The following is a 14,175-nucleotide window of genomic DNA, read 5'->3' on the forward strand; positions in this document are numbered from 1 at the left end:
CTAGGCTACTAGCTGTCATTATCAACCTAATGCTGTTATCCTATGAAGTCCAGCTGCCACTCTGTTGCATGTAAAACCTGAACTTGCATATACATGTGGTGTCTGCTTAGAATAATATACAAATTCTTGTGGCTTATTCAGCAAACTACTTTAGCAATATCTTTGTCTCTATATAAGTGCATTTAGGGACTGAGCAATGTAATTATTCAAAATTAGATTTTTTCCCCAACTCGTTTTAAACATTTCTAGATCACTTTTTCTCTGAAGTTTTCCAGGTAACCTGAAATATTAAAAAGTTTGTTTAAAATTATCAATTTTTCACAATTTCCTAGGATAATTTTAGCTACCTACATCTGATATGTCCCTACAGATTCCTGAGAAGTTCTTATATGAAGAAAGCTATTTTTAAAGTTTTCATTTTATTTAGAATGTTTTAATTCAAGGATGGTTGCAAGATTTGTATACATCAAACACTGTCAGCCTTGATGCTTCTAATACATTTCATGCTACTACTTAAATTAACGTGCACACATTTTAAAAATATGTACATTTATCTATTTGCATCTGTACCTTTAAAATGAAATTCACGATCCAGCTAGGATGGCAAAGGCTCTATTTTTAAGAGTGACTTTTAAATAATGTAATTAGATATAACATGAAGGTACTATAAGTCAAGTTGATTTATATCTTTACCTTTGCCTTCAATTATGCCCATGTAACTTTGGAAAGCATTTTTATATATTTCTGATGCTGCACATAGTGAAATAAGCTGAATGTGGTAGATATGGTGTTCCATTCTACTGTGATTTCATGCAAACTTAGTGACTTGTTTTAATTGTGTTGGTTAAATAAATCATAATGACTTTTTACATGATGCAATGCTAAACATGGCTTCAATGTGATAATTTCTGTAAGTTTAAATTGTACATGTCTTTAATTTTTTTTCCCAGATGGAAATACAGCTCTTACAATGGCATTGGAAAACTAGGAACTCCAAATAAGAGATCAAAAGCAACCAAAGAACAGTTATCAAAAGTGAGTTGGTCACAGCATAGTTTGAAATCTGGGAACAATTTAAAACTAAGTCTTATTAAAGAATACATTAGAAAATGTAGGGTAGTTAATTGTTTAGTTCTCTCCAATGTGCTTTGAAGGAAAAGAAATAAGTGTTTTCAAGGGGAAAAGTTCTAATTTCAGATGAATTGCTACAGGAACTTTTATAGAAAGAATACTTATGACAAGAACTCATGACTCATGAACTCATGATAATAGCTGTCCATGTTAATCTTCAGATCATGGTAAATCAAGGCATCATCAAAGGGTAGTAGCTGCCCAGCCTTGAATGATCTTGAAAATCGAGTCAGACTGGTTAGTACTTGGATGAAAGATTTAATTTGCATTCCCAAAGCTGTAGGCTAGATTATGAGTGTCAGCAAAGCTCTCCAGCTATCAACATAATATATTAATAGCTAGATAATAGTATGGATTGGATTTGGATTTGTAGTTATCAGGAGAGGAGCTTGACTTGAGGGAGACTTACCTTTGACAAGGTAAAACTATTTCTGTGAAAAAAATATCTGTTTCCCTAAAAGGAGATTTAGAGCTGCCTAAGCTTAGGCAAAAACGGTTTCCCATGTTGCACCAGAAATATAGTATGTTAGAATTTCTTATTGTTACATCTTTTAGCTATGAAATCAGTTGTTTTTTTTTATAACGGAGGGTTGGTGCAAGCATAATGTTCAAAACAATGCTGCTTACTTCAAGATCAGGAGTTTGGGGGTATATTTTTGACTAAAAATATTCAATCATTGCCATATATACCTTCGAGCTGATGTCCTAAATTCAGGACAAAGAGGATTTATACTGCAAAACGAATGGATTTTCAAATACTAATGTGTCTTATTTGGCTATAATGAGATTTCACATTTTGGATTTTCCATACTGCCAATTGGAGCATAAAGAAACCAATAGGTGGTGCTGTTCCCATTAGTAAATCAATATTGAACAAAACATCTTTTCATATTTAAAATGACCGCTCATGCAATATTAATGAAAATTCAGATTGCAATCAAATGCACCTAGAAAATCAATAATTGTAATCTATGTTTATTGTGATGCATTTTTAATGCTCATATAGTATATTCACACTCATATGGGATGGAATGAGCAGTGGATGAAATGGCAAACCTATGGCACGCGTACCCCAGTTCAGCTCCACCGCGCATATGTGTGTGTCTCCCACTGGCCAGCTGCTCTTCTGGTCTCTGCTATGGGGGGGGCAGGGCGCATGCGGGGGGGATGTGCGCATGTGCAGGGTTGCGGGTGCATTGCATTTTGGGGGTTTGGGCACATGCTTTGGGTACTCGGTCCGGAAAAGATGAGCCATCACTGATCTAAGCAAACCGTAGAACTTAAAATATACATGAGAAAGTCTTATAAAAATATTATACCACTATTTGCCTATATAATCCAGTTTTACTCATGATTGAAAATTACATCAGGTAACTTTCTAAAATATATAGCAGGACAGCATTAAGCATTTGTTGTTGTTTTTGTCTACTTGTTTAATGACACTGTACACTGGAGTATAGTTACTGTTTCAGCCAGGACAGGAAAAAAAAACTTAGCCAAAATAATCACACACATACAAAAAGGTCAGCACCAGAGATTGAGGCAATGATGCAATGACCTGTATTTAGCATTATACCCATGTTTTAATGTTCTGTGCCACTATCGTTTATAATTTCTTTTGTTCAAATATATTCTAAAAACTCTTCTCCCTTCTGCATTGCTTGTTCTAATAAAATTTATTTTTAGATCACAGCTGAGAGAATCTATGACCCTACTTGTTGCTGAACTATAACTTGCACTGTTTCTTACCTTTGGCAATGTTTGTTTTGGATTAGCGGGAAGTACAGTTCAATTCTTCCATCTGCAGGTTGAAGATTTCTCATAACATGGTTTAAGCTGTGAAAATGGGCTGCAGGGGAACAAGAAACTATGCTATGAATTAGCATTTTATCACTGTAATTAAAAATGGCAAAGCCAGAAAAAGTTGTTTACAAATAAGCCGCTCAGAATTGTACAAACCAGTACAGAAGCATTTGAAATAAATCATTTTACACATGTATAATAGATAGAATTTTATATTTAATTGAAGTGCAATACAAAGATATGCATTATGAACCTCTATTCTTTTGGCAGGCGATGCTTGTTTATGTATTTATTGATCTAATTTATATAGTCACCCTTTTCACAAACTGACTCTGGGCAGATTATAAACAATCAAATAACAGATATAAAAATAAGCGATATAAAAATATAAAATCCAGATTAAAATAGAATTTATAAAAATGAATATACCACTCCTAAACAAATGGTGGATAAGAATAGGTACCTAACAGGGACAATTTGAGCTTATCTCTGTTTTCCTGGCAGCTCCAAACCTGATTACATAACCAGGGACTTTCAGAATATCAAAGGGGTGGAGCTAATCTAATTCAAATTTTCACCATGCTTTCACTAACTACCAAATTTCTATAGTGTTTGTTGCCAATCTGTATTCCCTTCACTCACAACCACTGTGGAAAATCTTGGAGGGTGTGAATGGCTAGGAATGAAGCCGGAAATGCATGCATAGTAAGTATATAAAGTATGGTTCATTGAAAAATATGTGTACAAGACTTAGTGTGTATTTTGACCAAGCATGAATATGGACATCGGTTCATTTAACTATATACTAACATTGTGAAATCCCTTAAATTCTATTTTATTTTATAATACAAACTCTTACCTGCTAGTTTCTACTTCCTCACTACAACAGATAGACTACTGCAGAGAAAAATCTTTGAACTCTATGGTCACATGTAATTTTTTTGGTTTGTTTCAGTGCAATTAATCTCACAGAAAAAACTCAGGTTTAGATCCTAAATTGGATTCATCACAACATTGACACACATTATGAGAAATATGTGATATAGGAATGCTCAAACTTCATTGTGCAAAATACATGTACAAGATTTTTAGGGTATTTTAACCAAGCATAAATAAGACAATAGTGTGGCCTGCAATAAATAAAACTATCAGACAATGTTCTAACAGGAGTCCTGCCAGCTTGTCTAGCCAGAGCAGAGTCTGGCAGCAACACTGTGTATCAACTCACTCCTTGGATCTTGGTATACCTTTGACAGCCTTTATACTCATAGCAATAGCTCTGCCAACAGCCCAAACCTGCTCCTGAGCACAGTTTAAGGCAATCCTACCAGAATTGAGGCTCTCCAGCAGTCTCAGATTACACCTATTCCAAGGGCAGCAGTTCCTTGTCATTTGTTGCTTAAAATAATGCATATTAAACTTACAAAACCATGGAATAGTTTTTGAATGAGGAATATTTGTTACTGTTTAGCAAAAAGTAGACAATAGTAACATTATACTATTTTTGCTTACATTTGTTACATTAATTATAAAACTGGGATGTATAAGTTTGCATATTATATTATGCAAACTTATATGTATTGTGTATTATATGTATTATTTGCATATTTCATCAGTTAAAAAAAAGTCTTAGTGTAACAGCTTATTTTTTTATTTGCTCTTTTTATGAGAAATAGGATTCAATCTCTTTCACTTGGAAATACTGAAATATTTTCGTTAACTTAAAACACGATTTCTGTTATTCAATGATAACACCTTTATGAAAATCATTAACTTTTTAAATTTTGAGGCAGAATTAAAGGCTCCGTAACTATGTTTATACTAGGTATATATTAGCATTTCCACTCCTCCATATTCAGATACCATTAATTTGTTTATTCAATGATGATACATATGAAGGAATATCAGCCACATTTGCTTGGTGAAAGATCTCAATTTTGACATATAGAAACAGTAGTACTGGCTTCCTTTTTAAGACACAGTATGTTTACTCCTGGACCAGAAGAAATTAATACAGGCATTACATCAATGGATCTAACAGAATGAGTTTAACACACAACTCTATTTCACCAACATTGAAATGTAGTCGTTAGATTTAACAGGATAGTGCATTCACAAATGCTTTAGGAAAAGGGAAGAATCAATAATCATATGAGTAGTATTTTTTTAAAGGGTTAAAAACGTAAGAGCTATATTTTCAGAATCCATTTCAAAGAGTGGCTAAAGACAAAATAGATTGCATGTTTGAATAGAAGTTGTATTAAAGTAGTACCGGTACTCTTCATTAGAATATCAAGGAGATACTAAGCTAGGATCCTTATTTCCAAGACTATATATACATGGAACAGATGGATTTCTCTCCCCCTTCCTTAATGCTACTAGTTATAATTCTGCAAATGTAACTAAATAATAGCAATAGCACTTAGACTTATATACCGCTTCACCATGCTTTTACAGTCCTCTCTAAGTGGTTTACAGAGTCTGCGTAATGCCCCCAACTATCTAGATCCTCATTTTACCGACCTCGGATGCAAAGTTGAGTCAACCTTGAGTCTGGTGAGATTCAAACTGCCAAATTGTAGTCAGCCGGCAGTCAGCAGAAGTAGCCTGCAGTACTGCACACTAACCATTGTGCCACCTCTGCTCCTAATAATCCTACAAACATAGACTAGGTTTACATAGTACAAGCCACATAACAGTTTAGTACAAGATCAGAAAAGATGGTGGTCATGAGTCATTTCTAGAGAGATAAGGCTACAGCAGAAAGGCTCAGGTTTTATCCTTAGACCATTTTTTTTCTACATTGTCCTTTTGCTACGACGGTTAAAGGATTTTTTTTTAAAAAAAAAGGCTATTTTAGGGCTTTTCACCTCTGATTCTGTGTATTTCTCTGCCAATTTTATACTGTATTCTGGATCTGTAGGAAAGGAATAGCTTACAGCCCTGACCTCATGGTATGAGTTGTGAGTTCATAAATGTTCGTGAGTTCAAAAATGAGGAAAGTGAGTATCTTTGCAAATGGAAAGACAAAATCTGTTTCTGCTAGTCAAGTGAAATTTTAAGCAAAAGTAAGCCTGGTTCTTCAGCAGCTCTTAATCTAGTGCCGCAGTGGTTAGAATGCAATATTGCAGGCAAACTCTGCCCACGGCCTGGAGTTCGATCCTTCAGCCCTGTCATCCTTCCATCCTTCCGAAATTGGTAAAATGTGGATCCAGACTGTTGCGGGCAATATGCTGGCTCTATAAACTGCCCAGAGAGTACTGTAAAGCACTATGGGGCAGTCTAAGTGCTATTGCTAAATGCTAGTGCTATCAATTTAACTAGAAAAGGATGTAAAAGTCATTGACAATATATTAGTTAACAGGAATCCAAGTGAAGATAATTATAACAAAAGCAGTGTTCCAAAAGTTCAACATGGGGTTCAACATGTTACATGAACCAGCCATTGTGGTTCCCAGTAGCAATGTATGGCTGTGAAAGTTGGACCATAAAGAAGGCTAAGTGCCAAAGAATTGATATTTTCAAATTGTGGTATTGGATAAGACTTACGAGAATCTCCTGGACTGCAAGGACATCAAATCAATTAATCCTAAAGGAAATGAACCAAGTGTTCTTTGGAAGGACAGATACTGAAGCTGAAGCTCAAGTACTTTGGCCACTAGATAAGAAGAAAGGACTCATTGGAAAAAACTCTGAAGTTGGAAAAGATTGAAGGCAAAAAGAGAAGGGAATGATAGAGGATGAGATGGTTAATGTTATTAATGCAACGAACATGAATTTGGGCAAACTCCAGGAGACATTGAAGATATATTTCAATGTTGAATTTGTTGAGGATGTTCTTCATTATTTGACCATTAATTGATGCAAAGTGAAATAGAAAATAATTATTGACTTTTAAATTGTGTTTGTTAAAATGTCCATCTCTTATGATAATTTGCTTTTCTGTAATGATTGTTTTTGTTAAAAAAAAAGTTTTATTTTGAACACATTAAAACAAAACATAAACACACAACCTGTATATACATATCACTTATTTCTTCAGCTATTTCAAGGTGATCCTTTCTTGCTATTTATATCTGTTTACACATATTTTAACTTTTGTCTTATTCAACAATTATTTTCTATCTTTCTTTATTTTGTCTACATTTAATTTAATTTAATTCAATGGTTCCAGAGAGCTGGGGCAGCCACAGAGAAGGCCCTCCCCTGCGGGCCTGCCAGCCGACATTGTTTAGCTGACGGGACCCGGAGGAGACCAACTCTGTGGGATCTTACCGGTGGCTGGGAGCTATGCAGCAGAAGGCACCTTGATCTTCAACATTTTTTTCCTCTCTCTCCTTTATTCCTCTTTCTCATTTTTCCTATTTTCCAACCATTCATACCATCTACACCACACTTTGTAATATTCTGTATCCTCTTTCTCCTTGAGTTCTTTTGTTAATTTGTCATCTCTGCGCATTCTAAAATTTTTCTAATTAAATTTTCTTCTGATGGTAGGTTTTCCTTCTTCCAATTTTGCGCATAGACTATGCAGGCTGCTGTCAGTACATGTAATATTAAATAATGTATTGCCTTGGTATAGTTTTCTATGGAAATCCCTAGTAGAAATTGCTCAGGTTCTCCCTTTATTGAATTCTGAATTATTTCCTCTATTCACTTTTTAACTTTAGCCCAAAATTTCTTTGTCACTGGGCAGGTCCACCAGAGGTGATAATATGTTCCATAGTTACTCTTACATTTCCAACATTTCGGTGAATTACTAGGAAACATTTTTGCTATTCTAGCCGGTGGAAAGTACCATCTATGAAACATTTTCATCTGGTTTTCCTTGTATGCCGTTGATGTTGTCAATTTCATATTTGTTCTCCGCATCTTTTCCCACTTCTCTAATTCTATTACGTGATTGAAATTCCTTGCCCATTTGATCATAGTATCTTTCATTATTTCCTCTTCCATTTTATACCGCAATAAAAATTTATATATTTAACTAATTAATTTTTGTTCCCTCCCATATACAATTTTATCCAGTTCATTTTGCTCTAATTGTACCTGATCTTTGTATCTTCTGTGAATTTTGATCTTATTTGTAAGTACGTCCACCATTCAACTTCCCTATTCAAATCCTGTTCCAATTCTTGTTTTGTTTTTAATTTTCCCAAATCATTTAATATATCCCTGTATCTAATTATTTTGGTCCAGTCTACTAAATTTTGGTGCGTTAATGTTTCATTGGGAGAAATCCAAAGCGATATACTTGTATAGTGCTGCTTTTTGATTTTATTCCAAATTAATAATAATGAATTTCTAATTATATGCCTTCTAAAATATCCATGAGTTTTTTGCTTTTCACCCCATAAGAAAGCATGCCATCCTGTCTAAATCGTGTCCTTCTATTGTTAAGATTCTTTTATTTCCCAACTCCATCCATTCCTTTAATCGTGTTAGGCATGCTGCTTGGTAATAAAACTCCCAATCTGGAAATGCTGCTACTGCTCTATCCCTGGTATCTTGTAATGTTTTTAATCTAATTCTCCCTTGCCATATAAATTTTGAGGTCAATCTATTTAATAAATCAAAAAAACTTTTTTCTATTTTTATCAGTATAACCTGGAAGAGGAATAAAACTTTGGGCAGGATATTCATTTTTATTGCCGCTACTCTTCTCATTCATGAAATTTGAAGATTTTTCCAATTTTCCAAATCTTTTCCAATTTGCAGTATTAATTTGTCATAATTTTCCTTTTTGATTGAGGAGCCTCTTGCTGTTAGTCAAATCCCTAAATACTTTATTTTTTTTTGTTATCTGAATATTCATACTATTTTCTAATTCTATCTCTTGGTTTTTTGTAAGATTTTTAGTAATTTGGATTTATTTCTATTTATTTTTAAACCTGCCACTTCGCCAAATTCTTCTATTTTTTTAATCAATTTGGGGCCTGATTTTAGAGGTTCCTCAATTATAAAAACCATATCATCTGCAAAGGCTTGCAATTTGTACTCATCTTTTATTGTCAATCCTTTTATCTCTCGATCTTCCCTAATTTTTTTTAAGAGTGGCTCCAATGATAATATAAAGAGAAATGGGGAAAGTGGGCATCCTTGTCTCACTCCTTTTGTTATCTCAAATCCGTCTATCATATCTTGATTCATAATTACTCTTGCAGTTTGTTTTAAATATATTTTTTCAATCATTTTTTCAAATTTTGAGCCAAATTCCATTTTTTTAAATTTGTTGTATCATAAATCTCCAATTCAAATTATCAAAAGCTTTTTGGGAATCAAGGAAAACCAGTGAAACTTGTTTCTTCATAAAACTCTTAATATATCGATTATGGTGGGTGCGTGTGTTGTTTCTAATTTGTCGTCCTGGCAAAAAACCATATTGATCCAAATGTATGTTTATTTAGAATCATTTTTAACCTTTCAGCAATTATTGACATATATGTTTTATAATCAGAATTCAATAAAGAGATAGGCCTGTAATTTAGTACTAATTGCTGGTCTGAATCCTCCTTGTATACAAGTGTGATTAGTGCTTCTGTCCATGTTTTGTAATGATTCCTGATAGCAAAAAGACTTGCCACTTTTTAGAATTGATCCTAGCTAAGGCACTGTTAATTTTATAAACCAAAATGATATCAAAGTTGTATGATTTTTCTCAATGTAACATATCAGTGTTCTATATGATTAAACAAAACAGACTGAGTGCCATTTTAAAGTCACTTTTATTTGAACATATTTGTAAGAGCCTCATTTGGGACACATTTTCTACATGTATTTTCAAAAAAGATGCCTACTGCTCTATTTATCACGATGTATAAATACATCGAGGCACAGAAAAGATTTCAATTTACATTCTTCTCCCCAACTCATACATTCCATTAAATATTGTATTTTCTATTTTTCTTATTTATAATTAGTTCACAATGCTTCACTGATATCTATAATATTTTAACCAGATCTTCATCAATCCAATCAATTTCTTGGGTTGCATTAAGATTTTATTATCTATTTTGCTATTACCAACGAATACCCAAATTTTTAGATGCTTAAGTGTCAATGCTAGTTAGTGCTGTATTCACTTTATTATGCCATGTATTCCAGTGTCTATATTACAGAAATCTGTATATTAATTTTTGCAGAAATTCCCAATGTCCTATATTACATATGTGCATATTGTGTTGTTTTAATCAATTTCTATAAATGGTTCTTCAAATTTTCTTTATGCACATTTCTTGTTAATATGAATTCTTATGTACAGTTGTAACTGATAAGTAAAACAACTGAAAACAGTCAATTTCTACAAACAATATTAAAAATTGTCTGTAGGGATAGCCTCTTTGAAGCATCTACCAACGTCTTACCTTTTTTCCTTTAAAATTAGTGTAAAATTAAAAATTCTAGTATCTGATTTATATAAAATGACAAATATAAGTCTATGGAAAATGGATCTACTTGCAAACAAACCTGACAAATTTTTCATTGCATTTGTAATATAACTTGCCAATATATTTTTTAAAAAATTATACAAGAAAAATAAAAAGTAATTTATCAGTAAGAGTTGCTTTCAGTTTAATTGAATTTCACTTTTGGCCCAATCTTTATGAAGAAATAAACCTATCTATTCAGATATCAGTGGTAAGTTATTACAATTTAAAATGAACATCCATCTCAAAGATCAAACAAATTTTGAACAAATATAACTATTTGTTCCATATGCCAGAATAAAACTATAGCTAATTACAGACAGTGGCCAAAGCATACGTTCTTGTTTTTTAAACATAATATTTTAAACCCAATAAATTAAACTTTAAATTTCAAGCACCAACAGGACAGTATTAGGTTTCATACCATACACATTTTAAAAAATATTTTAATGGCAAAAAGCAAAGTTGTGATTGTATTGAATGTTGTACCTAGAGTGATCACTAGCTACAATAGGTCCCCACAAAAAAATAGATTTCAAAATAATATAGAAAGTTTAGCATTTAGTTTAGTCACTAGACCAAGATCCTTAACTTATTCAGGTAGCTGTAGTGGCATTCTATCCACAGGTTATTTTAGTCTTCCCAGTTCCCATTTGCCTAATAGATTATCGAGAATGAAGTGCAATCAAATATTCTATCAAGTAATAACTCAAGTGATAACTATAGTCTATTACATAAGAAGCAATATTAAATCAGGACTCCGCCTCTTCCTGTCTGTCTTAGCTACCTAAAACTGCTGCAGGAAGTATCACTTTAATAACCTAGTGATTCCGCATGTTTTCAGAATAGTTGCAGGAATGTATTCCAGTCTAGAATTATAAAGACTTTTGGTGGAGTATCTTTTAGGTCACAGCTTGTTTGAAGAAAAAAAATGCAAGTCGATACTTGTCTTCATCCTCTTGGCCAAAATCCCCATGCTATTCCTGGCAATAACAAAGCAATGACTACAGAGGAGAAGAGATTCACTGCATTGTTATCCAGGATTGGTTTACCAGAAATATGTGTTGCATTTTCTGTCTGATGGTTGACAACCATTCCAGTACGTTTATCAAAACCTGAAGAGGCAGTAAGAATAGCATGTTAACCAAATGGAGAAAACAGTCTTCAATAACATAATATGGCATCAACTATATTTTCCAATGACCACAAATTAAAACCATTGTAAAGATCTTAATTTTAGTTTTATTGAAAACAATATTTAAACACTCAAAATGCTTGTTTAAAAAGCTGTTTTACATAAAATGGTGTTCCTTATTTTTCATCAGGAATCAATTATTACAAAGAATTTCAGGCTAGAATATTTATTTACGGACAACAACCACAATGTCCTAAAACTTAAACTGTGAGATTGATATTCTACAGTAGCTTTGTAACCCACAACAGCAAGTGAACAAAATTCAGTCACTTTTCTAGAGTTCATATGTGACTTGCCTGCTAAAATAATAAGGTCTTATAAATATTTACATCAATTATTAAGATCAAAACTAAGACCTGTGTCTGACTGAATAGAAAGGACAATAGTGGAAGATTAAGGGCAACTGATTTAATTTTCGTAAGAGACAGATATGTTATTAAAGAAACATGTCATTAAATCACTCTTCTATTAATTGTGAATTTTGTCATTCTCAAGGTAAGAGTTTCCCAGGTAAGAGTTTACTTCATTTTGAGACAGCTATTGACAAATTGTGAGATTTATTGCTAGTGGAAGGTGGAACACTAGCCTTAAGAGCAACAAATGATTGAAAAAATTGTATCTGAGGATAAGGTTGCAGACACCATAAAAAAGTCAAGTATAGGCTGTAATCCTATATATACCTTTTTCAAAAGCAGCTCTGTAATGCTCCATCAACTTTTGATCTCAATCTATTCCATTTCAGACAAGGAAAATGTTCTTTTTTAGATTAAACCATGTCTAAACATGAAGGGAATAAATCTGTTCTTGTTGTGTAATTGTTTATATTTCTGTTGGTTAGCCAAGGGATTTATAAACCTCAACTTCCTGTTATCTGAATGTTGTAGGTAGCAGGGCTGCGCAGAGCTTTGGATCTGATTGCAGTTAGACACTTTGGAATGCATGAAAGTGCTTGTGGACAGCCTGTCTGCAAATCTTAAAACAGCATCTATGCAAGTCCAAAAGTCATTGATTCATGAAAGACTTGCAGACAAATGCTTTGTTTCCATTTTCACTAGAATATTTTTAATATCAACTTAGTTGATAGAATATCAACTTCCACTCCCCCAAATGCTGATAGAATCTAACTCTATGTGAAGAAGAAAGTGGGGAAAGTTGGAAGGAGAAGAGGGAGAGGGTAGGTTTGAGGAGAAAGATTGCTGTACAATAAAAAAGATGAAGTGGAAGAAAGGCAGCTCTGAACAAACAAATATAAATATATTAAGATAAAGAATGAATTGTTTAAGAATAAAAGAGGATAAATATGTACAAATAGTACAGTTAGAATCTAGGGATAAATGAAGAAGGTGTTTATGTATGCAAGTATAGAAATAGTGAGATATGTTAAAAAAAAGGAAAAGGGAGGAAGACGATATTGGCAAAATTGTAATTGAGTAAAATGTGTTTGAATTTGACTAATTGTATAAGATAAGAAACGACCAACACTCTGTTCAAAAAAAAGAAAGATGTGGGTGAAGGTGGGAGAGGAGAAAAAAAACCCCAATAAAACTTGTTTTAAAAAAGAAGAATCTAACTCTATGTTAAGCTTCCAGCTAAATTGCTTACCTAAGTTCCAGCTAAGTTGCTTACCTTTAGTATAATGCTTGTTATGTCTTGTTAAGAATTTTTCAGCATTAGTCTTTATTATCTGATACTAATTGGAATATACTGTATATGATGAAATAGCAATATCAACTAGTATTTCTAATTCATTTAATATAAAACAAAAATATTTAAGATAAACTTACTCTGTGGTTATCAATCCTACATATTCTAAATGGTAAGATTACATTACTTTTCTACTAATCTAAAGATTTATTTAAAAACTTACCACTGTACTGCATTGTTGCTCCTAAGTAGGAATCAATGATAGAGCCTAGTAAACCAGCAGAACCACCAAACACAATAATTGGCCATTGTGGAGCAGATATATCCAAATCATTCACAAAAATCAACTGGGAAATGAAGTAAGCCATACCAACGAATGCGCCTCCAAGCAGACTTGAAATTAAACCTACTAAAGTAACACCTCCATTAGTACCTAAAATAAAACATTCCAAAATTAGCATTCTAAATGTTTAAAATTTGCATTACATACAGCATAATATAATTTTGCACCTGACATATTGCACATTCTTGGTCAATATCATCTTATTTTAAATAAAATAACATTGACAATATCCATCTTTGTTCTTTTTGCAGCACAGCAAACTAGTAAGACAAAAAGGAGAATCCCAGTAACCCTTAATCCATTTTAAACTAACCTCAGCAATACCATGTGCTACCACTGATGCAGCATTATAGCTGAATCCACTTAATTAAAAAACTTGAAACAAACCTCAACTTTTCTCTTCCCAGAAATGCACTATTAATACTGATACCAACCATACCCATAAGTCAACTTCAAACAGCATTCCAATCAGTGTTCATTTCAGTGACCAGATTACCATATTGTATTCAACTGAGACTTGTTTTAAATAGTTATGTCCTGGTTAATACATGACCCAAATTCATTACCCAAACAACTGCATTATGCTTTTCGCAAGTGATAATATTGTTACAGTTGGAACTGAGAAAAATTTG

At 33.0% G+C, this 14,175-nt stretch overlaps 1 protein-coding gene and 1 long non-coding RNA gene across 18 annotated transcripts in view; one reads left to right on the top strand and one right to left on the bottom strand.

The window, feature by feature from the left end:
* Nucleotides 1-14,175, top strand: part of LOC148112829 (uncharacterized) — a 61,052-nt gene that overhangs the window by 44,550 nt on the left and 2,327 nt on the right. For 3 of the 7 annotated variants that reach the window (XR_015728959.1, XR_015728957.1, XR_015728961.1), the window contains one exon: nucleotides 951-1,035. This is a non-coding gene — a long non-coding RNA (uncharacterized LOC148112829). Of the gene's footprint in view, nucleotides 1-950; nucleotides 3,131-14,175 lie in introns of those variants that run through there. The other 4 variants (XR_015728958.1, XR_015728962.1, XR_015728960.1 and 1 more) reach the window with 4 other exon arrangements.
* TMEM19 (transmembrane protein 19) overlaps nucleotides 9,641-14,175 on the bottom strand; it is a 38,239-nt gene continuing 33,704 nt past the window's right edge. For all 11 annotated transcript variants that reach the window (XM_034402999.3, XM_087874093.1, XM_034403000.3 and 8 more), the window contains 2 exons: nucleotides 13,424-13,633; nucleotides 9,641-11,476 (listed from right to left, as the gene is read on the bottom strand). In XM_034402999.3, the coding sequence (XP_034258890.1) occupies nucleotides 11,313-11,476; nucleotides 13,424-13,633 (374 nt within the window). In that variant the 3' untranslated portion in view covers nucleotides 9,641-11,312. The remainder of the gene's footprint in view (nucleotides 11,477-13,423; nucleotides 13,634-14,175) is intronic.

This window comes from Pantherophis guttatus, chromosome 7 (genome assembly GCF_059756535.1).
Source record: "Pantherophis guttatus breed Tessera chromosome 7, ASM5975653v1, whole genome shotgun sequence".
In the NCBI taxonomy this organism is placed as follows: domain Eukaryota; kingdom Metazoa; phylum Chordata; class Lepidosauria; order Squamata; family Colubridae; genus Pantherophis; species Pantherophis guttatus.